The sequence below is a fragment of the Ictalurus furcatus genome, chromosome 11 (genome assembly GCF_023375685.1).
Source record: "Ictalurus furcatus strain D&B chromosome 11, Billie_1.0, whole genome shotgun sequence".
Classification (NCBI taxonomy): domain Eukaryota; kingdom Metazoa; phylum Chordata; class Actinopteri; order Siluriformes; family Ictaluridae; genus Ictalurus; species Ictalurus furcatus.
In genome coordinates, this window is record NC_071265.1 from 9,933,352 (window position 1) to 9,960,386 (window position 27,035).

A 27,035-nucleotide genomic window follows, 5' to 3' on the forward strand; every position below is an offset into this window, starting at 1 on the left:
TCATAAGCAGTACTTCACTGTTATGTCTTTAATTCCTGGTCAGATATTTCAGTGACATTTTCAGCACTCGCTGTTTCATCAAAGAAAGCAGAATACTTGCTATAGTGACAGTTTTTGTATATTTTTTTACACTCAAATGAATTTCCACAAAAGGATTCACTGACATCTTTGCTGGAATTGCATCCAACAAATAGAATAATCAAGGCCACCTTTGTTGAACTGTTTTCATACCATTTCCAGGCCAATTTGGTTTCGCAATGGCAATTACATAAAGGTGTGGTGGCAGTAAGTAGACTATGCTTATTTTATGTGAAGGTGATCTGCTCTGAGACACAACAAAACCGAGAGTAACCTGCTGTTCAAATCTTAATTTTACAGGCTCATGTGGGTTCCAGAGGCAGCATCTTCTGGTCATCATGTCAGGACTGAGATTGGAGGAATGGACGACCTAATTGGACATCTAATTAGAGCCTAGTGGATTTGGATAGGAGGCTGAAGATGTGGCAGGTCAACAAGCGTGAATACACCTAAAGGAGCTCGACGGCTATCCTTATCCATCAGTATTAATCTACGGAGGCTTTGTCTGGATCTACCTGGGCTCAAAGTCTGAGTGCAGGCTTCAGAAAATACTAAAGGGCATCCCATCTCTACTTTGGTAAGTGACTGGAATAGCAAGATGATTGCTGTGTGCCTGCTGGTATGGTTTTCTGCAGTCAGCATGATGAGTCCTCATATTTCACACACACACAAAAAATCTGCTTCATCGACTTTCCTAGGTTCAGCTTATTTCAGCCTACAGGAAGTTTTGTTTTGTGTCCATAAATGTGGCATTTTTTCATCCACATTTCCTGGATCCATAATTTACTCAAGTGACAAAGATATATTAAAGGGATGCGTGTAGAACCAGTTCTTTTACCTCTGACCTTTCTCTGACTAAAAAGAGGTAACAGCTGTCCACCAGTTATAATGTGCAGATATTTATTGTAACAGATTTTTCTGAAGGATGCACCAGACACGCACCAGATATCTGGAGATTGAATCATTTATTTTAGCATGTGGTTTGCTTTTCATTTGACAGTACGCTTCTTAAATGTCATTTTTCTTGATATCTGACGGGTGCAGCTGGCTGAAATGTGAAAAAAAAAAAGTGAGTAAATGTAGATGCTGTTAGGCAGTTTCGCTGCTTTTGGTGCTTTTTACATTTTTCCTCAGGTGTTAAAAAAGACTAGCAGAGACAATTTAGAGCATGACTAATGTTTGCCATGGTAGTGCGTTCAATTTTACTAAGATGATGCGCATTGTTGTCATGAGAAAAAGAAAGACAACAGTTGGCTGCCTCTCTTGTTAAATGTTATGGATGGAACTGGAACAGATCTGCATGATCTTCATAAGCGAACGGGGCTGTAATGGATGATCTCGGAAACGTGTCTTGCTCTGAGCATTTTGACCAGGTGTTCTCATTAACACCTTCTCCTCAGGCCTCAGGGAGGAGAGAGGTGGTTGAAGACAGCATTTACACAGTCCTCTCACAAACAGGAAGGAAGATTTACTGTCTAACATTCCTTGCTTTGGTGGAATTGCTATGTCATGTTTTGTTTGGCGTCACTGTCTGTTTCATGTGGGGCATTTTGATACTTGTGTGCTTTGACAGGCGGTTTGTGAGTGGAGTCATTTTTCATACTAGAGCTTAATTTTCCTGATTGATTGAAGTATGAATCGGTATGGTGACTGTTGAGTGTCACATTTTTATTGTAATTCAAAAGAGTCTCTTGGTTCTCTCTCTCTCTCTCTCTCTCTCTGTCATTTTCATCGTCCTCTCTTCATTCTGGACAATATTATTGATGGCATGCTGATATTTCTGTATGCACAATTAGCACGACTTGTTCCCATGGAGATATATGGAGAGTGGTAACCCAGTGGTTAAGCGCTACTGATCGGAAAATGAACTGGCATCCCATCCATGGTGAACAGTATATCCACCTCATCCCCAGTGTTCCCACGATAGGCTCAGGAACACCAGCAATAGTTATTGAAGATGAATGAATGTTTTTAATTAAATATGAGCACTCTACCCCAGAAACACTGGGGGGAAATCCCAGAGGTAGAAATCCCAACTCTTACTACGTTTACATGGACAGCAGTAATCTAACTATTGACCTTATTGTGAATAAGGCAATATTGTGATTAAGGTGTTTACATGGGTCGCTTTTAGACTATTCCATTCATGTTCCCGTTTTACATATTGTAGAACATAGATCGATTAATGGCACACGTCATTACGTCCCCACGCCACGCCGTCCGACATTCCCTCCAGAATTTCACGTATCAACATACAGTTCATCTTCATTATGGTACCGTATACAGATTTGGGTGTTTCTTTTTTAATTTTACGAAAACTTCAAGTGCAGTTAATTATTTGTCGTGCTATACATGCAAATAGACGACTGCTTGAAGCCGTGGGCTGCGTCCCAAACCGCATACTTACCTACTATATAGCTGCTCAGGTACATGTATTACACCTATTATATAGTAGGTAAGTACGTGGTTTCGGACGTAGCCGTGCTCTCTTGTTTGCCGTCAAATGGTTGCGCACTGCCGTGTGTGAACATATCCTGTCACAAAATGCAGTGAAAACTTTCACACGAGGTTAATAGTGTGATTAACGTGTTTACATGTCTGTAATACACGTCGATAATGCGACTAAAACAGGAATACTCCAAATGTTAATTCGATTTGTGTTTATTTCGAGTATGACTTTAGTCGGATTAAGGTCATCAATAATCGCTGTTTACATGCTAGTTTCTTAATCAGAGTATCGTCTTAATTGGGTTAAATATCAGATTATTGTTGTCCATGTAAACGTACTGACTGTCAGCATAGTCTTTTGTTTGTACTTGCTCACATTTGTCAAATAGCCTCATTTAAACCACTTTTACCCTCACTTGCCAGTTACTAAGGATGAATGAATGAACACTGTGAATGCATCATGCAAGATTCACTCTTTTTTTGTCCTGCAAGCTTTATATCTAAATGCTCACTCACACCCATGACCTTCATATCTGACCGCTCACCTGCATGAAGGTAAAAAACTTCTGAATGTCCTGTATGGGCACGCTTTCTAAAAAAAACAAACAATCAAACTAACTAAATAGTGTGCCTGTATTTGTATCTGTTCAGAGAATATGTTCTGTTCATTCCAAATAATGCATTTATATTTTGTTAGAGCCCTAGTCTGGACAATATGGAAATGGCAGTCACTTCTTAAATATTTAATGGGACATTTGAAATATGGTTATACTTTACTATATCATACTTTTGACACATCTTTTTTAAGCTAACCTTGTGCTATGTATACAGCTTGCTACCCTGTGTGCTTTGTGTACCTACAAGAAAATGCATAAGCATCACCACCATTGTAGTATTAATAATACTAAAAACACTCTGGGACAGGCTGGCATTGGAAATTACTCAGCTTTGTGGTATCAAAAATAACTCTGTTTCACATCATGCTGCATCACACCACTCTATCGTTGATTCTTATAACAGCACATGAAATCATGTTTTATTCCTTACTTAGCCTGCATTAATATAATGCACCATTTAAACACATCAATAATTCTGCATCTCCAGAGAGCATCCTATCAGAGAGCTCTGACATCTCCTACCACAGAGAGACCTCTAACTAAGACATATGACTGAAGCTCAGAGATTGGTCACTTTAATCATTGGAGAAATTGCACAGAGTTGCCTGGCTTTTATTGAACACATCTGTTTAGTTTCACCTTGCTCATTCTCTAAGCTTATTGAGGTTTTCCTCTGCTGCCGATTGTTGAACATCGTCGGCGTAATTATTTGCTCAAAAAGAAACAGCGCTGTTTTTCCTTTCACAATCCTTCAGATAAAACTATAACATTTATGAAACAAGCGTGTAGAAGGTTTGTTGTAATCAGGCTAAGTGGAGATTCTAGCCTTGATGTGATTTTTTCACATCAATTCCACATTCCTCAAGTTTCTTACAGTCAGTACATTTACATGGACAACAATAGTCCGATGCTAGCCCGATTAAGACGATACTCTGATTAAGAAACTAGCATGTAAACAGCGATTATTGATGACCTTAATCCGACTAAAGTCATACTCGAAGTAAACACAAATCAAATTAAGACATGTGGAGTATTCCTGTTTTAGTCGCATTATCGACGTGTATTACAGACATGTAAACACCTTACTCACACTATTAACGTCGTGTGAGAGTTTTCACCGCATTCTGCGACAGGATATGTACACACATGGCAGTGCTCAACCGTTTGACGGCAAACAAGAGAGCATGGCTACGTCCAAAACCACGTACTTACCTGCTATATAGTAAGTGTAATACATGTATTTCAGCTACTATATAGTAGGTAAGTACGCGGTTTGGGACGCAGCCCACGGCTTCAAACAGTCGTGTATTTGCACGTACAGCATGACAAATAATTAACTGCACTTGAAGTTTTCGTAAAATTAAGAATGAAACACCCAAAACTGTATACGGTACCATAACGAAGACGAACTGTATGTTGATACGTGAAATTCTGGAGGGAATGTCGGATGGCGTGGCGTGGGGACGTAATGACGTGTGCCGTTAATCGATCTATGTTCTATAACATGTAAAACAGGAACATGAAAGAAATATACTAAAAGCAACTCATGTAAACACCTTAATCACAATATTGTCTTATTCAGAATAAGGTCAGTAATTAGATTATTGCTGTCCATGTAAACGTAATCAGTGATATAAAGAGAATTCTATAGAGAAATCTCAGGCCTTATTAGCTTTTCCTACTCCGAGTTCTCCACATTCGCTTAGCTCTCAGAACTTTAAGAATATCTTTAGAAATCAAATCTCTTGCTGTGACATTCTGCAGCTTTTATGAGCCATGTGTGTTGTGATGTGTGTGTGTGTGTGTGTGTGTGTGTGTGTGTGTGTGTGTGTGTGCATGTGTTTCCAGCAAAGACTTCATATTTCTGAAGACATATTTCTTCCAGGAATGCTTGTTGCATAAACATACTCCACTGCCATGGACGAACTGCACCACTGGCTTAGATAACCGGCAGTTGTTTTAGACATCTTTCTGAACATAATTATCATAATTCAGACCTCTAAAAGAAAACTGATAATCTAGTTCTTATTCCTACTAATAATGGCTGACACATCTTTTATTCATGGCTAATAAAGCCATCCAGAACTGGGTAGAAATGAGTACATCTTAAAACGCAGAGGTTCCTAATAAATGAGGTTAGAACTAATTCCAAGTAGTGTTGAGATGTAGTCGTTTCTACCCATCTCAGGATGGCTTTAATAGCCATGAATTAAAGATGTGGCAGCTATTATGATCAGGAATAAGAGATATATTATCAGTTTCCTTTTAAAGGTCAGAAGAATGGTAATTATGGTCAGAAAGATGTCTGAAACGACTGTCCGCCAGTTCGCCAAGATGGAGATGCCGTTTGACTCATGCTAATGGATCAGACCAGAATATCTCCGTCTGTGGTTTTATGTAGATCAATGGGCCTTGTTGCCATGACAACAGCGACAGATGGCGCATAGCTACGCTGCGGTAAAGCCAAGAGGAGAGAAAGTCTGGAGTCTCTGAAGAGAGAACGTGGTAGGTGGTGTAATGCTGGTTCTTCTAGTCGCTCCTTCTATCTGACACCCGCTCACTGTCTCAATGTCAGCAGGAGCCTTTTGCTAAGCCGTCATAATGACTTTGCTGCTTATTTAACATCTCTGTGATGCATGATGCAGATTAGACCTCTAGACTATACCTAGGTATGTGAATATTATACTTGCGTACAAATTAGGACAGAATAAACAGCAAGCCTTATAGGAGATCATTATTTTAAACTTAAAAATGCAGCTGTGACATGGCTTTAAATCCATACTGACAACCGGCATGCAGTGTGTGATGAAAACGATGACTCCTGCTACGCATCCTCTGTTAGGCTTTATTACGCTGGAGCCCTTTAAAATACTCATTTGGAAACTAGATTTAATTGGTCCAATGACCTTCTAGGAAAATGTGGAGAACTGGCATTTTAGATGTTACAGGCCCAGGGGCTTCTTACTGTATGTAGGAGACACTACGGCACTATGTTATCTTCCAGTAACGTAGAATTTAAGTGATTTGATTTTCTTCTATTAAAAAAATGTAATTACGGAGATTTAACAATGCAAAATTTATGAGCTCTTCCTTCTGGTGAATGCAGTCAATCTGACAGTGAAATGGTAGCAAATTATGGCACTCTTTGTGACTGAGTGCCTCAAGACTTTAGTTTGTAAACGCCACAACACCTAGTGAGAATTTGAATAGATCTCACTACATCCATTCCATGCTCAATTTGCAAGACATAAAATTCTAACATTGCCAGAATAAATGTAAAAGCAAATGACTGTAAGATTCAACACATAAAATAAAGCAGTAAGCCACAAGAGGGTGTGTGTTACAGTGATTTTATTTTCCTGAAAATAAAGAGTTTTCCACACTCACACAAGAGAGTCTACAGGACAGAGGACTTTGCGCTTGGCAGTTTCTCAGTAGGGTAGCTTTCCTACCTCACGGCTCCAGGTTCGACCCTGAGCTCGGTTTACTGCCTGTGTGGAGTTTCTATGCATGTTCTCCCTGAGTCCCGGTGGGGTTTCCTGCAGTTCTCCAGTTTCCACCCACTTTCCAAAAACATGACAGTAGGTGGATTGGCTAAGATACATTGTCCCTAGGTGTGACTGAGTGTGTGACTGAGAGTATGCGTGGTACACTATGATCTTCTGGTATCCCATGCAGGATGTATTCCCACCTCACACCCAGTGTTCCCGGGATAGGCTCCGGATCCATGGCAAGAAGGCTGATAAACAATGCCATTACGTCTGTCTGTATTAGTCATGTTTTTTCTCTTTTTTTTGGTATTTTGGTCATTTTTTGTCTCATGGAAGTTCCACAACATGATAAAAGAATGGCTTGATCACAAAAACTGATAAAAAAGAATGGCTTGATAATGAATAAAAATGGATTTGTTGGCATATTTCTGTGGTATAAGAGGAATAAAACATCACCCTGTTGTTGATTATTTTCATAACAGCATACCCTGTTGTATTTTATTCCTTACATTATTGACTTTACATTGATGTTCTCCATTTCATTAAAACCCTTGGCATGTTATCAAAAAAAGAGGTGTATTCACTTTATGAAGAAGATAAATACAATGTGGCAGTGTTCCCCTTGTTAAGCATTGTTTGAGAATTGTTCCCAGCAATATCTTAAATGATTTATTAAATTGTGCTACAACACACTGGTGGCCTCTTACACTCCTGGTACACTCCTCTATCAACACTCCTATTACGTTAGAAGAGAAGATGCTGACTTAAGTTATACCACAGCACCATTGAATTCTCAAATCTGATTGGTCAGAAGGTGTTGATTCATTTTCTATAACAGCAGCTCTGACAATAGTTATGGCTGCAAGGCAAATCACAGGTTTATATTATTGCGCTTGTTTACATACACTATCGTTTCTCTAGTAACAACTAATTCACTGAAACTTGAATGGTAAACACTTGATATAAATGTTCCTTTATGTTTTCAGACATGGGAAAGTCTTTAGGACAGAGGAGTGTGCGCTTTCCAGTTTCTTAGTAACCTGAGAAGCTGAATTTATGTCTGATTAACAGAAAGAGAAGAGAAGAGAAGTTGGTGAGGGAATGACTGTTTATAGCTGTTATCATGTAAATGATAACAGGAACCAATGTATTTCACAGATTTCACATGAAAATGGATCAGTAAATGAATAAAACGTATGACACATCATTGATTAATAAAATGAAATATAATTGTTGGCAAATTACTGTGGTATAATTCAGTACGATTCAGTTCAATTTTATTTGCATAGCACTTTTAACAGCGGACATTGTCCAAAAGCAGCTTTACACAAATATATAAATTGAGGATATAGATTGTAAATGTAGGAATTTATCCGTAATGAGCAAGCCTGAGGTGATGGTGGCAAGGAAAAACTCCCTGAGATGATATGAGAAAGAAACCTTGAGAGAAACCAGACTCAAAAGGGAATCCCATCCTCACCTGGGTAGTGCGATTATAAATAAATCCTGCTAATACTACTTAGTCAAAAAGTGCAATAGTGTAACCAGGAAATTTTTTTCTTGAAGTCTGTTTTGTTGAACTTCTCCAATGTTCACTGATTTAGACTTGCGTTTGTGGCAATTGAAGTCCTAAAGCTATCATAGCAATTGTAGTCTTAAGCCATCACAGCATAACTGTTCATATGAGTTGAGGTCCAAAGCCATCTTTATGGTTTTTAAGTGGCACCATCCTCAGTAATCTCAGTGATCTTTAGGCTGCACCATGTGGGGCCATCCTCAACCGTAGCATGTGACTTCCAATTGATGAGAACTCCAACCAGAAATTGGGCATCAGGATAGACCAGGCAGGTCCAGAGAGCAGAAGGGGTCATGATGACTAGTATCCCAGGAGTATCATGTGTAGCTCGACAGAGAGATTATTAGTTATGTTTATTGGTTAAGCACAATATACTTTGCGTGAGTGCTATCAGGAACTCCGGCAAGACTAGCTATGGTAGCATAACCAAAAGGAAGAGCCAGAAAGTAACACAGACATAAACACGGAACACGGGACATGTCACAGAACAACGTTCTCTTCCATTACAACGACTTGTTAGTATGTCCCAGTACTTGCAAACTCTTTTAATACACACTCAAACGTATGTACTTTTTCTTCACAAAAAGTGTACTTATTAGTACATCGAATAAGTAGGTGAATTGGGACCCTGCCTAACATATGCAGGATACAGGGTACTCTAAGACCACGGTTGGGAAACTATGCCATACATAACATTCACTACATTCATTACAGTACATCCCAAGGGAACAAGTGTCCTTGTTCAATATGAGCATTTTGTTGCGTTTTGCCAACCAATTAACAAATGTTATGGTATTCATGAGTAGTAGTAGTTGTAGTAGTAGTAGTAGTAGTAGTACTAGACACCACTTTCTAAAGCTGTGTAATTTTATTCAAGGTTGACCTTATCTGTTATCTGTTGCTTCTTCACAACTGAACTAATCAGAGTGGATATTTCATTTGGCATGCACACTTGCTTTTCAAGAGGCCAGCACTGTTATCTGAAAGCAATGGCTCACATCTGATCATTAAACAATAGCCAAAGAGCAAGGAAACTGTTGCTTTTTCAAACACCTCAGAGACTGAAGCATTGCTTTTTCTCAGAGAGAATTTCCCTGGCACAAATGATTAACAAGTCTTCCTCCGACAGTACTGATAAACCAAGAGATATAATGAGACAATAAATGTTTTTTTTTTCCTCAGAAGTTACAATTGTATCCTCCCATAATAGACCCAATTTATTGGGGGGGGGGGGGGGGTGATATATATATATATATATATATGTTTATATATGTATATGTATAAATGTATACATATAAATATCGGGATATGTCGATACTTGCCAAAAGTATTTATGAAAGTCTTGTTTTTCCCCCAATAAAAATGGCAGATGAGTCAATCGACATATGAATCTGGAATGATTGACAGCCTTGTCAGGTGTTTTGAAGTATCCAATATTAACTAACACCCCTGATTGGTTGCTTGGTTGACTGACCATCCATCCATCTGTCCATCCATCCATCCATCCATCCATCCATCTATTACAGTTTACTGTGTTTTTACTGTCCCCTACTCGCAGTCCTTCAGTTACATTATAGATCCAGCCATCAGCTGTACCAGTTGTCTTATGTCTAATTCTATAAAATATCCATTCTGATTTATTGTTACTAACTAGATAAGGAAGTATTAAAGCATTCACAAACTAGGTTCTTTACTAACAGCCTCAGTCTGAAAATGGAACAGATGTGAGTGTAACATATCTGTGAAATATAGTGTTGAAAATAGGCCCACACACAACAGCTTTCATGTGGGAAAATACAAAATCTCAGAATTAGCTGAATTGTAGGATCGCTTCCTACATCGTTCTTGGAATGATCCACTATATGCAACTATGATGTAAATAATGTTGAAGGAATGATGATGCTTTGTTTTGATACACTGCATATTAGTATACAATTACACACAACTTTACCATGCTGTTTGTTTAAAAAAAAAAAAAAGAAAGAAAGAAGATTTTAGCATGTACCTTGAAAAACAAATACCCACCATTTGCACCCTATACTAATGTTACAGGTAAATAATTTCTCAGACTTCAATACTACAGTAAATAATATACTAGACACCCATGAACTAATGGGAAGTTATTAAAACTACAGATAAACCCTGGATGACAATTAAAAGAAATCAAGGCTGTAATGAGATAAATGCATCAATTTCATAATCATGGACAAACGCTTAAGGAGCAAAGTGCATAAAATGATAAAGAATGCCAACAGCAAACATTATATTACACATATAAAAAGGTAAAGAGAAATAAAAAGTGGTGGATTTGAGCAGCCCTAAGTGAGCGTTTTTCATTGGGTATTTATCCTCTCTCAACATCAACATGACATAATGATCTTTGTGCTTAAAACTCTGCCAAACTCAAACAAAAAGGAAAATGATGATATTCCATTGTGACTTTTGTACAAACAAGCAATGGATCTGGTTCCTGTCATTACCTACCTTTTAAACCAGTAAGATACCAATAAGATAGCATGATACCAACTATATGCACAAGTGCAAATGTTGCTCCCATTCCCAAAGAAGAAGGACCAAATCAGCCAATGCCTGACCAGTGTTTACTAAAAATGTACAAAAATCTTATTCTGCATTAATGGAGAAAGCAAAGTTATCTGGCAAAGTATTACAGTTAATCATGCCAATCTGATACATCATGTTTTGAAGAGGTTCAGAAACCTCCTGAGGACCCTGAGCTATCTCCAGGCTGTGTTCATAAATCATACACAGTGAGCGGACATAAATCAGCTCTGGGGTGCTTCAAGGTAAGGTTATACGGCATATCAACAATCAAAATGCCTTCCTATCCAGATCTTAATTGCTGATCAAACCATGCAGCAAGAAGCACAGCATCTGAAAAGGAACATGATTAGAAATGGTTGGGATTAAGCTATAAGCTACCCCCTGCTATCATCACCCTTACGGCTGAGTGACGATGAGGTGCCAGTAGTTTCTGAATGACCTTGAATGACTTCCTAGGAAAAAGGGATCAGCAGCAGATCTTTGGCCAATTAAAGAGACAAAAAGCATAAGAACTAGGGGTTTACATATAGCATGTTATAGCTACAGTAGAGTCCAAAAATCTGAGTGAAAATGCTTCTATTGTGCATGCTTTTCTAAATAAATACAACAGTTTTCATTGCATGTTATATTATTGACAACAATTTGAGTGAAAAGTAGAATCTTTGAAATATTTACATGAATTTCAATTTTTAAAAGTTTGGTACGTCACCTTTTTTGTTTCAGTGACAGTGTGCGCTTGAGCTGGCATGGACACCACACATTTGTGCAAAACCTTATGATCCATTTTAGATCAAATCCATCGTCTGAAAGTGTCGTCTGAACTCATGCTTCTATAGAAGAGTTTAGGGCCTATTTTCATTGTGGTCTCAGACTTTTGGACCCCGCTGTATATATGAATCATTCTGTAACAGATATAAAATAATTGATACCCTACCTCTGGATGGAGCTCTCATCAATTGGAGGCTACAGCCTGGAGATTGATTAGGATGGTACCGCTTGAAGTACCATGGAAATGGTTTTGGACCTCAATTCCACATGGACATTTCTCGCTGTGGTGGCTGGGACTACGGTTGCTGCTATGGCCTTGGGACTGCAATTACCACATGCAGTTTCACACTCAGGTCTCATTTAGTGAACAGTGGACTAGTTCAACAAAACAGTCTTCATGTTAAAACCATAATGAACATTCCTTTACTTTCATACTATCCGTTGTTACCCAGATGAGGATGGGTTCCCTTCTGAGTCTGGTTCCTCTCATGTTTTCTTCCTCATATCGTCCTAGGGAGTTTTTCCTCACCACTGTCACCACCGGCTCGCTCAATAGGGATAAATTCACACACTTAAAATCTGTATCCTGTGTTTATATATTTCTGTAAAGCTGCTTTGATAAAATTGAATTGAATAAAAAGAAAATAATTAATATGTAAATTAAAATGTGACGGGTCTATGCCCAATCAGACACGATTTTGTGATAAGGTGATGAGGTGTCATTTACACTTTATCCTACAGTTCCCATTTGTTTATATAGAACCTGTTATTGTCGTGGGGAAAAAATCACAATAAAACAAATCACATTTCAGATCATTTTATTGATAATATTTTCAGTATTTCTTTATCTTTATTCACAATATGCTTGCTAGTACAGCTGCAGGTTCATCAGCATTCCGCCTGTAAATTAGGTATATTAGCCACCAACAAAATTACAATAACGCTGATGTTTTTAAAGTAAACACAATACAAAGGTTTACAACAGTTTAGTTTATGACTCTGAGTACCTCAATAATCTTTCAGCTAATGTTAGAAATTGAATGATTTGCTATTTAGTTGTTAGCTGCTAGTTAGATTGCTAACTTGTTGACTAGGAAACAGTGGCATCATGGAACTGCACATGACCTGGCATAAAAATGATCTCAAACTAGACGTTCTGACACACTGTATTCGTCTCTAAATAAAGACAAGGATTTGCATTTTCCCACAGGCCATGCAACTTAAAGTGTTTTTAAGTTTTCTTTCACTTTCTTGGCTTCCTAAAGAAGTTTTACTTCTCATCTCTCTGATAGAAAAACACTTTGTTATAGGGTTGTGCAAACAACCTTTGAGGATTCCCCGAGAGGAAACCCTTGAACCTTGAACCTATTTTTCTAAGAGTGTACCAGGCATTAGTCAGCTCTCCAGACAAGGCTCACTTCAACCAGTTACATTAAAAATAAATAATATAAAAATACAAAAAACAACAGAGATAATGATCCCAGGATATCCGCTACATGATATTCTATTCCAAGTGGACAGGTCTAACCTGGAAGATCTATGTGGTCTAGCTCTATCCTCTCTTTGCCTGCTGTGAAAACCACCATTCTACTAGCATTGTTTGTGTATGCCACTATTATTCTTTATAACAGAGCTTGTTTGGAGAGGCATTTATGACCAGTGTTGGGTAAATTACTCAAAAAAAGTAACACTACAGATTACTAATTACTACTTTAAAAATGTAATCTGATTGCATTACTGATTACTGCATGTAAAAAGTAATCACATTACTAAGTACTTTACTTTCATATTACTTTTAAAACCAACCTACAGTATCAAACCTACAAAAATACACTACAAAGTGAAACTCATAGTTCTTTTGGTAATTTTAGCATGCAATGTATGACATGTTCAGAAAAAGTTGGATTTATCATTACACTTGCCTCGGGTGTTGTCACTATTTGTAGGATTACCAGACTGATAAAAAATAAAACTTTTCTAACTACGCTAGTTTGGTGTTGCTAGCCATGGGGAGGCATAGCTAAGCTATCATTGTATGGGTTTAGCTGCTACAGTGTCATGCGACATACATGATCTTTCCTTATACTCTGCTCATATCATGTTCCTGTAAACTGGAACTCATATAGACATTTACACACCTTGTTTTCCTGCTCAGCATCAGAGGATGTTACTGTTTCCATTTCAACCCCTTTACTGGTTTAACAAAAGAAGTCGGCGTTTTTCCTCACACTGGCTATGTGAGCTAGCTTTTGGCAGAATTGAGACATGAGTATTTCCACTTATTTTCCTGTCTGATTGGTCTCGCCTCCATTCACTGAAGATATAAAATTACAGGCCGTATTCTTTTACTGACGTTGTCACGTAGGGACAAACCGCTCCAAGTGGAGGATTATTCGGGGCTAAAGAAAAAATCTTCGGGGCAAAATGTGATTTATTCAAAACAGCATTTTACTTAATATTGTTTTCTTAACAATAAATTTGTAATGCAATTACAGTGTTAAATGCATTACAGTTGACATCAGTAACTGTAATCAAATTACTTAAATTTAAAGTAATAAATTACTACGATTTTAGATTACCGTAACGCGTTACTTTGTAGCATGTTACACCCAACTCTGTTTATGACAAACCCAAGTCTTTTTATCTTTTGATTTTTTTGTCTGTTTGAGTTTAGAGTACTTTGAAGTGTAGTGATTTTTTAGTTCGTATCTGCAAAACTAAAAACTAAAATAAAATTTCAATTTCACAGAAACCTAACATAATAAAGTTTTTTTCTGATATCACTAGCATTGCAGCATGTCCGTTATAATCCTCAGCTTTATCTGTCTGTTAATTTACCTTACTTACTTAAAAAAAAAAGAGAGAGAGAAAAAAAGGTCATCGGGTGAAGTTGAGCCTGAAATCCAGTATATGCTGTGTTTTGCCCCCGATCATCATTTAGCTCACCTGAAAGCCTTGGGACAAGCATCTGATCCTGTTGTCCCTTTCCTTTAACTCTGGTGCGCTCAGCCTGAGAGAACAGGGCAGGAGACAGGGTTACCATGGTAACAGAGAGTCGGCAGGAATGATATGAACGCAGACATGAATATTGTGTTCATACTGTAGTGTTCAGTTATGCTTAAGACATGGATTATTAGGTGGAATTATGTGCATTGTATACCGTGGATACATTCTTTCATTCAAAACATGCTTATATTTGGTTACAGTGTAGGAAGTTTACTTGAAATGAAATTTAGTTCATGACAATCTCTGGCGAACAATCAATCTCCATCTATTCCTTTTTAAATCCTACTGTACTACTAGTACGAGCTCTGGGTGGCTAGGGCCTAGGGCACTTCTCCTTTACACGCAAGGGTGAAATTTGATTTAGACCCCTAATTTGAACCCTACGTATTAATTAATACATTAACTAACAAACATGAACTAGCATGTACTTAATATTGATAATGAGTCTTTATTGGTCACATATACGTCAGCACAGTGAAATTATTTTCTTTGCATACCCCAGCATGCCAGGGTGCCAGGGTCCCTACAGAGTGATGATAGCAATGGTAAAAGTAAAAAATACTTTTATGGTTTTAAATATTAATAAAGGAATGAGTGAAAATGCAATTTATCGATAAACCTTAGAGAAATATGCAAGCAAATGTTTATCCCTTCATGACATGTTTGACTCGACTTAATCAAGTCTTAGTTGTTCAACATGAGGAAACCTTCACAGAGTTTGAAAAGGAAGTGCTGAGTTAGTAGTCATGTTGGGATTAATTATATTCAGCTCCCTTGTTAGGAGCCCTTCTTTTAATACTTTGAACAGAACTTCATGAGACAGGATCAATGAAAACTGCTTGCTGTGTATGCAGTTATTGAACTGTCTGGTAAATCCCTGTGCAGGAGGAACAGGTAGAGGGATGCAATTTCAGAGTAAATATACTGTAGACCTTTAGCAGGATTCATTATCAAAACAGGCAGACAATTTAAAAACATATGAACACATGGATAACTCAGGCAAATTAGTGATTCCAAAAAGAAGAACAGGAAGGCAAAACCAGCCTAACTAAGGAAGGACATGAGAACTGTAAACTTAAAAATTGTAATTGTAATTTACCTATAATTATACTTATACTTATAATGTGTTGCTGTAATTTGCAGGTAGTATAAAAGATTTTTCTTGGTTTTGCTCAGGAACATCTAATGTAACTACTTAGCTAAACAAGAACATTGTTACAACATTCAGCAAAGTATTGCACAAGTTCTCAGAAGACTTGGCTGTAACATTATATACCACAGCACTGTTGAATTCTAAAATCTGATTGGTCAGAAGGTATTGATTAATTTTCAATAACAGATGTTCTGACAGTAGTGCTGGCTGCGTGGACTCATTTTGTCATTGTCATTTCTGCAGTAACAGCTAATTCACGGGGACTTGTATACCAGACACGCCACATAATCTAAGTCTAAAAATAAGTGGATTAGAATTGCATTCTTATTTAACAAAGTAAAACAAATAATCATTGATTTGGTGATGCTTTCCTTAAGGAGGCATTTATTTCACTTTTATGGAAGAAATCTCCAGTGTTAGAGATAAAGCTGCAACTTTATGCAGCTTTCTATCACATTCGAGTCTTCATAACTTTGCAAGGAATGAGGACAATTTGTCTTATTAACTTCAAGAGAGAGGGGAAAAATAGAGGCTGGTGAGGTGATGACTATTTATAGTTGCTATAACGGAAGTGATAACAGGAACTTACTTGTCTTGTGGACCTTCCACAACATTAAATGTAACTATAAATGTATGATGTGTTGCTCTTTAATTATCATGGCATGTAATCATCTGCAATTTGCTGTTGGTGCCCAAGCTCCGCACACACAGGGCCGCAGCAGGAATCGAAACCCCAACCTTGAAGGTGTGAAGCAAATGTGCTAACCACTAAGCCTCTGTGCACCTAGAGTAAAGCCAATTCTGGACTAAATTCATATGTCAGTGAATGTAATAATTAGATGTAATAGTTGTGAATGCAATAAATCTTGTAAACATTCCCTCAGTAATGTACTGCAACAACTAATTGATGCCTTTAATAACACTGATAAACAAAAAATGTTTGCAACAGATTTCTTTATTAATTCATCTTGTTGCTGGCTTGCTGCTGACATTAGATTTTTGAAAGTGGGAAAATATTTGTAAATTATATTTGAGTATACGTCTTTACAGACTGAAGGTGAACTTGTTCTAAAAAAGTTGTTTGTAGAGAAAAGCTGAAGTTATATACAGTATGCATGTTGTTTCTTAACCTTGCACATCATTGTAAAAATGTACGACTTCAGAGGTTTTATCTTGGAATTCCCTTGACGTTGTGAGTGCCAGAAAAGATCAGTCTATTTGGAGGACATGTTAAGATTTTTTTCAGTGCCGTGGAATTAGAATGCATTCGTTTTTTTCCTCAGCATTTTTTCTCGGGTTTGTTCTGCTGCTGTATTGTGTCTAGCTGCCAGAAAACAATGCCAAAGTATGCACTTTGGAGGTGCATATTAAATTTTTTTGCTAAGGACAAAAATGGTGCATATTGATGGAAGGCCAAATAGGCTAGACCCTTTACGTTTTTGTACATAAGGTTGTACATAGTGTAAGATATCCATCCATCCATCCATCTTCAACCGCTTACTCCTTTTCAGGGTCGCGGGGGAGCCTGGAGCCTGGAGCCTATCCCAGGGAGCTAGTGTAAGATATTAATTAAATAATTTTTTTAGAAGATACAATTTTCTTTCATGGAACCTGATTAATTGAAGCAGTAATTTTCATTCATTATCAGATTTTGTAAATGTCCCAATATCCATATTATGCTTTTAAGACCCCATAAAATGGCCAACAATTACTGAAGTTATTTTATTGACGTTAATAACTGTCACATAGTAAGTGTTGGTGTGTACAGAGAAGTGTCACATAAGTCAGTTAGGCTGGAGTAATTCTTTGGCCCTCAGAGAACAGTTCACTTAACTGTACTCTGCCCAGATATCCATCTATAATGCACATTTCTCAGGTACCGTGCCCAGATCCTGATCTCAGCATTAAAAGGCCTATCTGGGGAAAGGGAAGATAATGCTGATCTTTTAATAAAACAACTGCCAGCTAAGTGCTCTTATGGGGATTGAAACCTATAACGCAGATGGGAGCGATGCTGCTGCAGTGGTGTATAGAGCTGTCCAGCTTGACTGTGCATACACAGAGAAAACACAGCAGTGTGTCAAACACACCTCAGTTCAATCTGATTGAACACAGAACACAGCAATAAGACACATTGTCTGTTTTGTGAATCTTTCCAGTTGAACCTCTTTCTACTGAATGCTTCCTATTTTAATGTGGAATAATTAAGCTGCTTATTGTTTAGTTATTGTGTTTTGTGCTGTTATTTTAGCTTCTTTTACTTTGTTTTAGCTCAGACCTCATATTTGTTAGAATTGAACCATTTGTGAGAAGATGGATGTGATGAAGTGTATAGTGAGTAGAAGTTGAAGATGAAGTTATTGTGTTAAGTTCAAGTGAATTTAATTCTTGACTGTTTTTTTTTCATGAATGGCACTTCATTTTGTAAAAGGTATAAAAAATGACAACTAAACATGAAGGGATGCATCATCACATTAATCTTAGAACGGTCTACAGTGTCAACAAGTGTAAACAAGGCGGATGGATGCAAGTGCAGTTAAAGGCTTTAATGAGATGCAGGCAGACAAATCCAATTCGTGAGGCAATATCAATATCCAAGAACAGGCATGGGTCAGACGATCTACAAATGGGCATAAACAGGGCATAGACGAGAAACGAGGATCAAAAACCAAGAAACGAGGACAATGAACAAAGGTTCTGTATGGCTCAGGTGGCAAACACTGAAGCTCAATACTTTGCCTGGAACAAAGACACACACACAGGGGCTTTAAATATAGAAGCTAATCAAAGGGCATAACACAGAACAGCTGAGACATTAGGTGAGATCCAATAACATAATGGAGACAGGACAGAAACTAAAATAAACACACGTGTCACAAGTAAACACAGTTAGTGAAAACACGGAAGCATGCGCTGTTGTGCTCTGGCACTCAGCATGAGTGGAAATCCGTGACATACAGTACATTCAGAGATATGCACTCATTTTAAGCTCCCAGAGAGCACAAACTTCCATGTATAAATACATAACATGAGTTTTTTAAAATTCAAATGAATTATAGTACAATAAGTGCAATGGTCTCGATGGGGTTGCTTCTATGATTAACTGTGATTATTTCATACATTTGACCTTGCTGTGACCTTGACCCTGTTTGGATCAGATCCGAAGTCTGATCAGTTCATCTGCTGGTTACAATGATAATTCCATATAAATCCTACAAACATTCAACCACTCGTTCTTGAGATATCACGTTAATGAGAATCTCAGACAGACGGCTAGATGGACAGAAGGATAGGGAAAAAAATCACAGATAGCCAGAATATATGAAAGTATTAGTAACTTTGTGAAATATGAAGGATTAGTATTAGTATCTTTTAATATTGTGGAATATCAGTGAGACAAGTTAGTTCCTGTTATCACTTACGTTATAGCACCTATAAATGGTTTTTCCCTCACCAGCCTCTCTCTGTCTCTCTCTCGCTCTCTGTCTCTCTCTCTCTTTCTCTCTCTCTCTCTCTCTCTCTCTCTCTCACAAGGTTAATAAGACAAAAAGAATTAAGCTTGACTCCATCTTGAAAAGTCTCCTCTGAAAAGACTGTGTCGGAAAACTTAAAAGAACAGCTTTATCTTGGACTGTTACAAAGCACTGACTCTGGAGACTCCTTACAAGAAAACGAAATAAATGTCTCTCACAGAAATCTTCACAATATCAAAGATAAAATTCTGTTCATATTCTGTCCTACAAGCATGGCCGTCCCGAACTAAACTTGCTTTCCCACAATTCATGAAGTCTGACATGTTCACAATCATCGGACTTCTGATTACAATTAGCACCAGCACATATAAGAGACTCACACACATACACACCTTGCGTTTTAACGTTCAGTTTGAACTCATCTGAACTTACCAAGCCGTTGATTCCGTGATTGTTATTCTGATTTTTGTTCCTGATTGTTTCTTGGTTTTTGGATTTGCCTAACGATCTGGATTTGTCTGCCAGTTTCTTAAAAAATACTAACTACACTTGCATCCGTCTCAGCCTACTATTCGTGACAAACAAATAAAGCAACATGTCACTTAATGTAACTTCATTGTAAGTAACAGAATATGAATTGAACAATTTATAAAGAATATGTAGATATGAAATTCAGACCATGACAGGGAGCAATGTAGCACGAAAAGGACTTTCTCATGGTTTCTCAGTTCAGTCATTTTATACCAATAATAGAAGGAATGGCTTCTGCTTTCAGAACTTCTATGAAGAATCCTATTTCCTATATGATGTCCTACTTTACCACTCCACACCAGATACCGTATTGCTGGAGTCAGTGGACTATGTAATCCCTTTAGGAGCTCTGTAGGCATTTCACAGGAGAATCATATATTGGCTTGGCAGCTTTGAGTGCAATATATATGTATGTATGTATGTATGTATATGTGTGTGTGTGTGTATATCACTTTCTTTGGCCTACAACAATCTGGTAAACTAACTTAACCAGAGTCAAATTGATAAGCATCCTTTATTTTCACTGCTAGCATAAACCTTCAAGCTATCCTGACAGGATTTCTAAGAGGATTCTTAAGCCATATTGACAAATATTCTTGATTTCCACAGTTAATGTTAACTACTAGCTACGTTAGGCTAACACACAGATTATTGAAGGATTTTTATTTTTTTTTAATCTAATCAAATAATTTTAAATGTTCATAATTTTCACCGCTAACAGAAGCTAGCTAGCTAACATAAGCTAACCTGACAGAATTTCTGAAAGGATTTTCAAACTGTAGTAATACATGTTCACAATTTCCACTGTCAATGCCAACTACTTGCGCATCTAAGCTATTTTAACCTGATTATTGAGAGGATATTTACGTTAAACATTCATATGTTCATAATCTTCACTGTCAACTTTAACCAGCTTGCTAACAAAACCTAACCTGAAAGGATTTCTGAGGGGATTTTTGAGTCGTGTTCTTAAATATTCATAATTTGCATTGCTAACCTGACAGGATACTTATAATCAAGGGTTTCACGGGGTTATGTGTTATAAATGTGTCACAATATATCTGTTAAAGTAGCAGTATTTGGTAGTGAAACACACACACACACACACACACACACACACACAAACACACACATATGTGTGTGTGTGTACATATATATATACATATAGAGCGCTGTGAAAGAGTATTTGCCCCATCCTAATTTATTCTGTTTTCGTGTATATATATCTGTATATATAATTATTTCAGAAATTAAAACAAAATTTAAGATAAAACATAAAACAAAGGCAACCTGAGTAAACACAAAATACAGTTTTTAAAAGATAATGTTATTTATTGTAGCAAAAAAGTTATCCAACACCAACTGGGCCTGTGTGAAAATGTATTTGACCCCGTAGTTTTAATTCCCTAAATTTATAAAACTGCATTCATAATGGGGTTCAGCTTGACTAGACACAAACAGACCTGATTACTGCAAATCCTATTCAATCAAATCAGCACTTAAATATAAAATTTTTACCAGCATGAAGTTGGTTAAAATGTCTTACCCAGTAACACTATGGTTAAGTTAAAAGAAATTCCAGAAATGTTGAGGAAGAAGGTGATTGAAATACATCAGTTTGGGAAGAGTTACAAAGCTATTTTGAATTCTCTGGGACTCCAAAGAACCACAATGAGAGCCATTATCTCCAAACAGAAAACCTCAGCCCAGTAGTGAACCTTCCCAGAAGTGGCCAACCTTCCAGAATACCTCCAAGAGCACAGCAACGACTCATCCAGTAAGTCACAAAAGAGCCAAGGACAACATCAAAGGACCTACATCAATAAAGGTTCTTCGTCAATAAAGGTCAGTGTTCATGACTCCACTATCAGAAAGACACTGGGCAAAAATGGCATCCATGGAAGAGTGGCGAGGTGAAAAGCACTGCTAACCCAGAAGAACATTAAAGCTCGTCTGAATTTTGCCAAAACACACCTTGATGATCCTCAAACCTTTTGGGAGAATGTTCTGTGGATTGATGAGTTGAAAGTGGAACTGTTTGGAAGACAGGGGTCCCGTTACATCTGGCTTAAACCAAACACAGAATTCCACAAAAAGAACATCATACCTGCGGTCAAGCATGGTGGTGGTAGTGTGACGGTGTGGGGATGCTTCGCTGCTTCAGGGCCTGGGCAACTTGTAATAATTGAGAGAAACATAAATTCTGCTCTCTACTAGAAAATCCTAAAGGAGAATGTCCGGTCTTCAGTCCGTAAGTTGAAACTCAAGCGCAGCTGTATCATGCAGCAAGACAATGATCCAAAGCATAGGAGTAAGTCCACCCTTGAATGGCTCAAAAAAAGCAAAATTAAAGTTTTGGAGTGGATTAGTCAAAGTCCTGACTTGAACCAAATGAAATGCTGTGGCAGGACATTAAATAGGCAGTTCATGCTTGAAAACTCTCCTCTGTGGCTGAATTAAAGCAGTTCTACAAAGAAGAGTGGGCCAAAATTCCACCACAGTGCTGTGAGACTGATCTCCAGTTATCAGAAGTGTTTGGTTACCGTTACTGCTGCTAAAGGTGGCACAACCACATTTTAAGTTTAAGGAGGCAATTAGTTTTAACACATAGGTGATAGGTGTTGGATAACTTTTTTGCTTCAATAAAAAAAAAATGCTCAAATACCTTGGCTTTGTTATGTTTGTCATATTATATAACTTACAGCTGTGATGCTTTGTATCCCCTGCTGAACATTTTTAATAGTTTTAATGGTTATAACAGGAATTGTATTGGTTTTAATGGAAACTGTAAGGGTCTCTGCTGGTACTTTGATGCCTTCTACTGGCTGCATGTTATTTCTAGTGGATACCATTAAGGACCAATAATATAAATGGTAATAGTTTTAATGGTTAACTGATGGGCTGTAATGGAAATTTTAGAGGAAACCATTAGAATTTCTGTGATGGTTTCTATTGGTATTTTTTTTCAGCAGGGTTATGCAGAGGAGGCTATGCTAATTTGAATGTGAATGTAGGCAGTGTTAACTAGTTAGGTACGATGGTAATTTGTATGATGATACTTTCATATCAGTTGTAAATGAATAGTTTAATAGTTTCTTAATAAAACTTTATAATTGTTATGTTGAAGCTTTCTGTATGGAGATGTTTCTATAACATTTATGGAAGGAGTCTCCAGTGTTAGCGCTTTCTAACAGTATTCTGAAGAAAAATGTAGCAAGAGTAACACTGAGCAGAGGAAATTTTTTTTTTCCCCCCAGAAATTCTGTGGTCATTTTTGCAATAAGACAGGATTTATATTGAGCACTGCCAATATAATTTGGCAGTGGTCAAATTAAATTTAGTATCCCAGTGTACATTTGCTGCCCAAACTGAAGTGTTATCTGTGCAGTTTTAGCTCTTTAAATAGGAGGTCTTTACATACAGTGGCACAATTTATTGAAATATAGATTAAACATTCATCCAATTGTTCTAGTCAAGAAATTTAATTGGATATGTTTTAATTAAGGAATAAAACATGACAGGGTGTGCTATATCAAAATAATAAACGACTAGGTGGTGTGATGCGGCCTGACACACAGTGGAGTTACTCTTTCCACACCAAAGTTTATTATTTTTCTATGACACCACATTCCAAATTGTTTTATTCTTCTTACACAACAGTGATTTGCCAGTAATTATTTTTTTTTTTTAGTAAGACAAAAAAAAAAATGCAGTTGATTAGTGAGATTAGAACATTCAACAGCGTTGTGGTACGAGTGTGATTAAAATGGCAACAACTGTGTTATATTGTATGTGTAGTATATTTACACCCCAAAGAATGTCCATCCATCCATCCTCAACCGCTTGTCCGTTAAATGGGTCGCGGGGCCAAAGAATGTTTAATAAAAAATTATTGACCAATGAACCCAGCAACGTCATTTTCTTCAACATGTGAAAACTAAAGTAAGAACCAACTTAATATTCATTAAGGATAAATGGATACTAAGGCATTATTGAGATTTTAGCAATCATCTAATGATACTCAGTCAAACACTTGTACACCTTATTTTAGTGTAGATTAGTTTATTGATTTATAAAGCACATTTAAAACAACAGATGTTGAAACCAAAGTGATGTACAAGAAATATAAAACAGAATTAAAACAAATTAAAAGAGTTTAAAAAAAAAATACAAAGAAAAGACCAATGAAACAATTGACACCCTCAATTAAAACATACAAATAAGTTTTCAAGGAGGATTTAAACACAAAAACGGAAGGGGAAGATCTAATGTGGAGAGGAAGACTATTGCAAAGCCTAGGAGCAGCCAGTGAGAAAGCCTTACAGCGTGAACGAGTAACTGAGAGCAGTAATTGACTGGATGATCGAAGATGTCTTGAAGCAGTGTACGGGGTGAGAATATCACAAATATACTGTGGAGCAAGTCCATGCAAAGCTTTAAAACCAAAAAAGCAACATTTTTTAATCAACACGGAACTTGACCCTTAACCAGTGAAGAGAAGCGAGCACAGGTGTAATGTGCTCATGTTTTTTAGTGCCAGTTAGTAATCTGGCTGCTGCATTTTGTACCAATTGTATCAAACGATCAATAGTTGTTCTGGGCAAACCCAGATAGAGCGAATTACAATTGTCCAACCTAGTTGTTATAAATGCATGAATAACAGTTTCGAGGTCCTTCTTGGAGAGCATCATCTTGATTTTATCGATAGATCTTAACTGAAAGAAGCTGCTTTTTACCACAGCACTAATCTGCTTATCAAAGCACAGTGTAGAGTCAAAAATGACACCCAGGTTTTTGACACAGTCGCGCACATTAGAAGAAACTTTGGAAGTTTGTTTTGTCTGAATCAATAATGACACCGAAGTGATTATTTTTTAGTAGCATTAACTCTTCTCAATGGGCAAATAAAAACCCACTCGACAAGTCCACCTTTTAAACAATTGTGTATGTTCATATTTGTATATTGGTGAGCTAATACACAATACACTTGGCCTGCTGTCTTGCAGTGTCAGTTAGGTGTTGTAAAGCTAATTGCCTGTTTCTCAGTATAAAACACTGCGTCTGCAGCTGTAATTGCTTGCTTGACTTTTGGGCAACTGGTGTAAACAAATGTGACAGAAGAGATTTTTTTTCCAATTACAAAATATGTCTGTTTGTGGGGAAAGGCGGTGGAAAACTGTGCATTAGGATAAAACAATGCATTTTTGCAATTCATGCAAAGAAAAACAAATATCTGTTTGTCTGAACCTGATTATCTGAAATAAATGTAACAAGCTTGTTTTTTTTTTTTGTTTTGTTTTGTTTTTACTGAGTGTACTTGTTTACATTTTACATTAAGCTTCATTATAACCATCTGGAAAACTTTAGCAACCCCTCTGCACGGTTTTCCTTTCTCCAGGTAATGGTTTTAATGGTTAGCAGCTGATGGTTTGTGATGGTATTTGTAGTGGAAACCATTTGAATTTCTGTAATGGTTTCTATTGTGTGTTTTTTTTTGTTTGTTTGTTTGTTGTCAGCAGGGATGTGTTGAGGATTTTGTTTTATTAATGGCAGGAAAGCTTAAAAAGATAGTTCATCAAAGCTTCTTTGGATACTTTTACCCTAAAAGTATAGGGAATACATTTATTTTATGTGTGTTTCTTGTTATTATTATTATTATTATTATTATTATTATTATTTGCTGTTAATTTGATTGTTTTGCTAAACATTTGTCTGTTATTATTTCATTCAATTCAATTTTATTTGTATAGCGCTTTTAACAATGGACATTGTCTCAAAGCAGCTTTACAGAAACAGATAAACACAGGATACAGATTTTAAGCGCGTGAATTTATCCCTATTGAGCGAGCTGGTGGAGACGGTGGTGAGGAAAAACTCCCTAAGATGATATGAGGAAGAAACCTTGAGAGGAACCAGACTCAGAAGGGAACCCGTCCTCATCTGGGTAACAACGGATTGTGTGAAAGTAAAATAAAGTTCATTATGGTTTTTATATGGTTTTACTGTTCACTAAAGGAGATCTGAGTGTGGTAATTGCAGTCCTAAGGCAATAGTAGCAACCGTAGTCCCAGCACCACAGCACAACTGTCCATGTGAAATTGAGGTCCAAAACCATTTCCATGGTACTTCAAGCTATCTCAGCCATCCACAGCCATCCTCAGCCATCTCCAGGCTGCACTGCTTGGGGTTGTCCTCAGTAGCAGAATGTAGCCTCCAGTTGAGAACTCCATCCATTTATTATTTCATTACACAATTACAAATTTTACAGGTGAATTCTACATTTTTGGTAAAAACGTTAGCATACAGTACATTTTCTCCAGGTTCTGCCACCAGGTGCAACTTTCCGTGCTGCTCGTCATTTGCAGACTGCACACGCGCAACCCGCCGCGCACGCGCATTTCCGCTTAAAGCGTCTATTTTTGACAGCGCCGGGTTTTCTCAGTACACACTGGTCTGCTCTCCTCCTCCTCCTCCTCCTGTAACGGTGAAGAAGGTGGAGAAGAGGACTTCACCGCTTCGTGCGCTCTGGATAGTGTGGACATAAATAGCTAAATATGGCAAAAGACGGAAAGGCTGGAGATATCAGAATAAACCGATAAACACGCCCGTCTCATTCATATTATTCTGATAATGATGGGTTTATTATTATTGTTATTATTATTCGTTTTAGATTAGCCTTTTTTTTGCTGCATGAGGAGCAGAAAGCGGTTCATAAATTGAACATGAAGTTCAAATCTTATACAGGGGATGAGAAGACACGACTTGATTTGAGCTCTGCCAGGAAGATGCGCATGTGATGATCGGGCTTCAGTGCGGATGATGTGGAGAGTGTTGCTGTATTAGAGAAGAGGAGAGAGAGAAAGAGAGAGAGAGAGAGAATGTGTTGTGATGCTCCGTGATCCTCCTACTCTTGTCTTCTCAACACCTGGATTACGAGCGGAATAAAACAGTCTATGAATTAATCCAATGGACAATTACTCGACGATTCAGTGTAAGTCGTTCACTGTTTATTTATTTATTTCTTTGTTTGTTTATTTATTTATTTAGTCTCGTTTGCATTGCATATTGTGCTCGTACAGGCAATGCGCAAAGTGTTCACCTGTCTTATATGTCTTCTGTGTCTCATGGTGACTGATGGAAGCTGCAGGGCTTGGGTCCTCACTCAGGCCCTCTAGAGCTGCTCTGATTTTACTATTAATGTAATTTATCTTCATCATGTAGAGGTTCTAATTTTCATTCAGGAAACATTGGAGTGACAAAGTGCTGACAAGCTGCAGTGCCAATGTGACTGCTGTTTTTCCAAACCATTTATGTTAAGGGATTTTTTTTGTG

General features: G+C 37.4%; 1 protein-coding gene across 5 annotated transcripts in view; it reads left to right on the forward strand.

Moving 5' to 3' along the window:
- Nucleotides 1-264: 264 nt before the first annotated feature.
- lrrc7 (leucine rich repeat containing 7) overlaps nucleotides 265-27,035 on the forward strand; it is a 132,239-nt gene continuing 105,468 nt past the window's right edge. For 4 of the 5 annotated variants that reach the window (XM_053635929.1, XM_053635925.1, XM_053635928.1 and 1 more), the window contains exon 1: nucleotides 23,497-26,694. In XM_053635929.1, the coding sequence (XP_053491904.1) occupies nucleotides 26,670-26,694 (25 nt within the window). In that variant the 5' untranslated portion in view covers nucleotides 23,497-26,669. Of the gene's footprint in view, nucleotides 656-23,496; nucleotides 26,695-27,035 lie in introns of those variants that run through there. The other variant, XM_053635926.1, reaches the window with a different exon arrangement.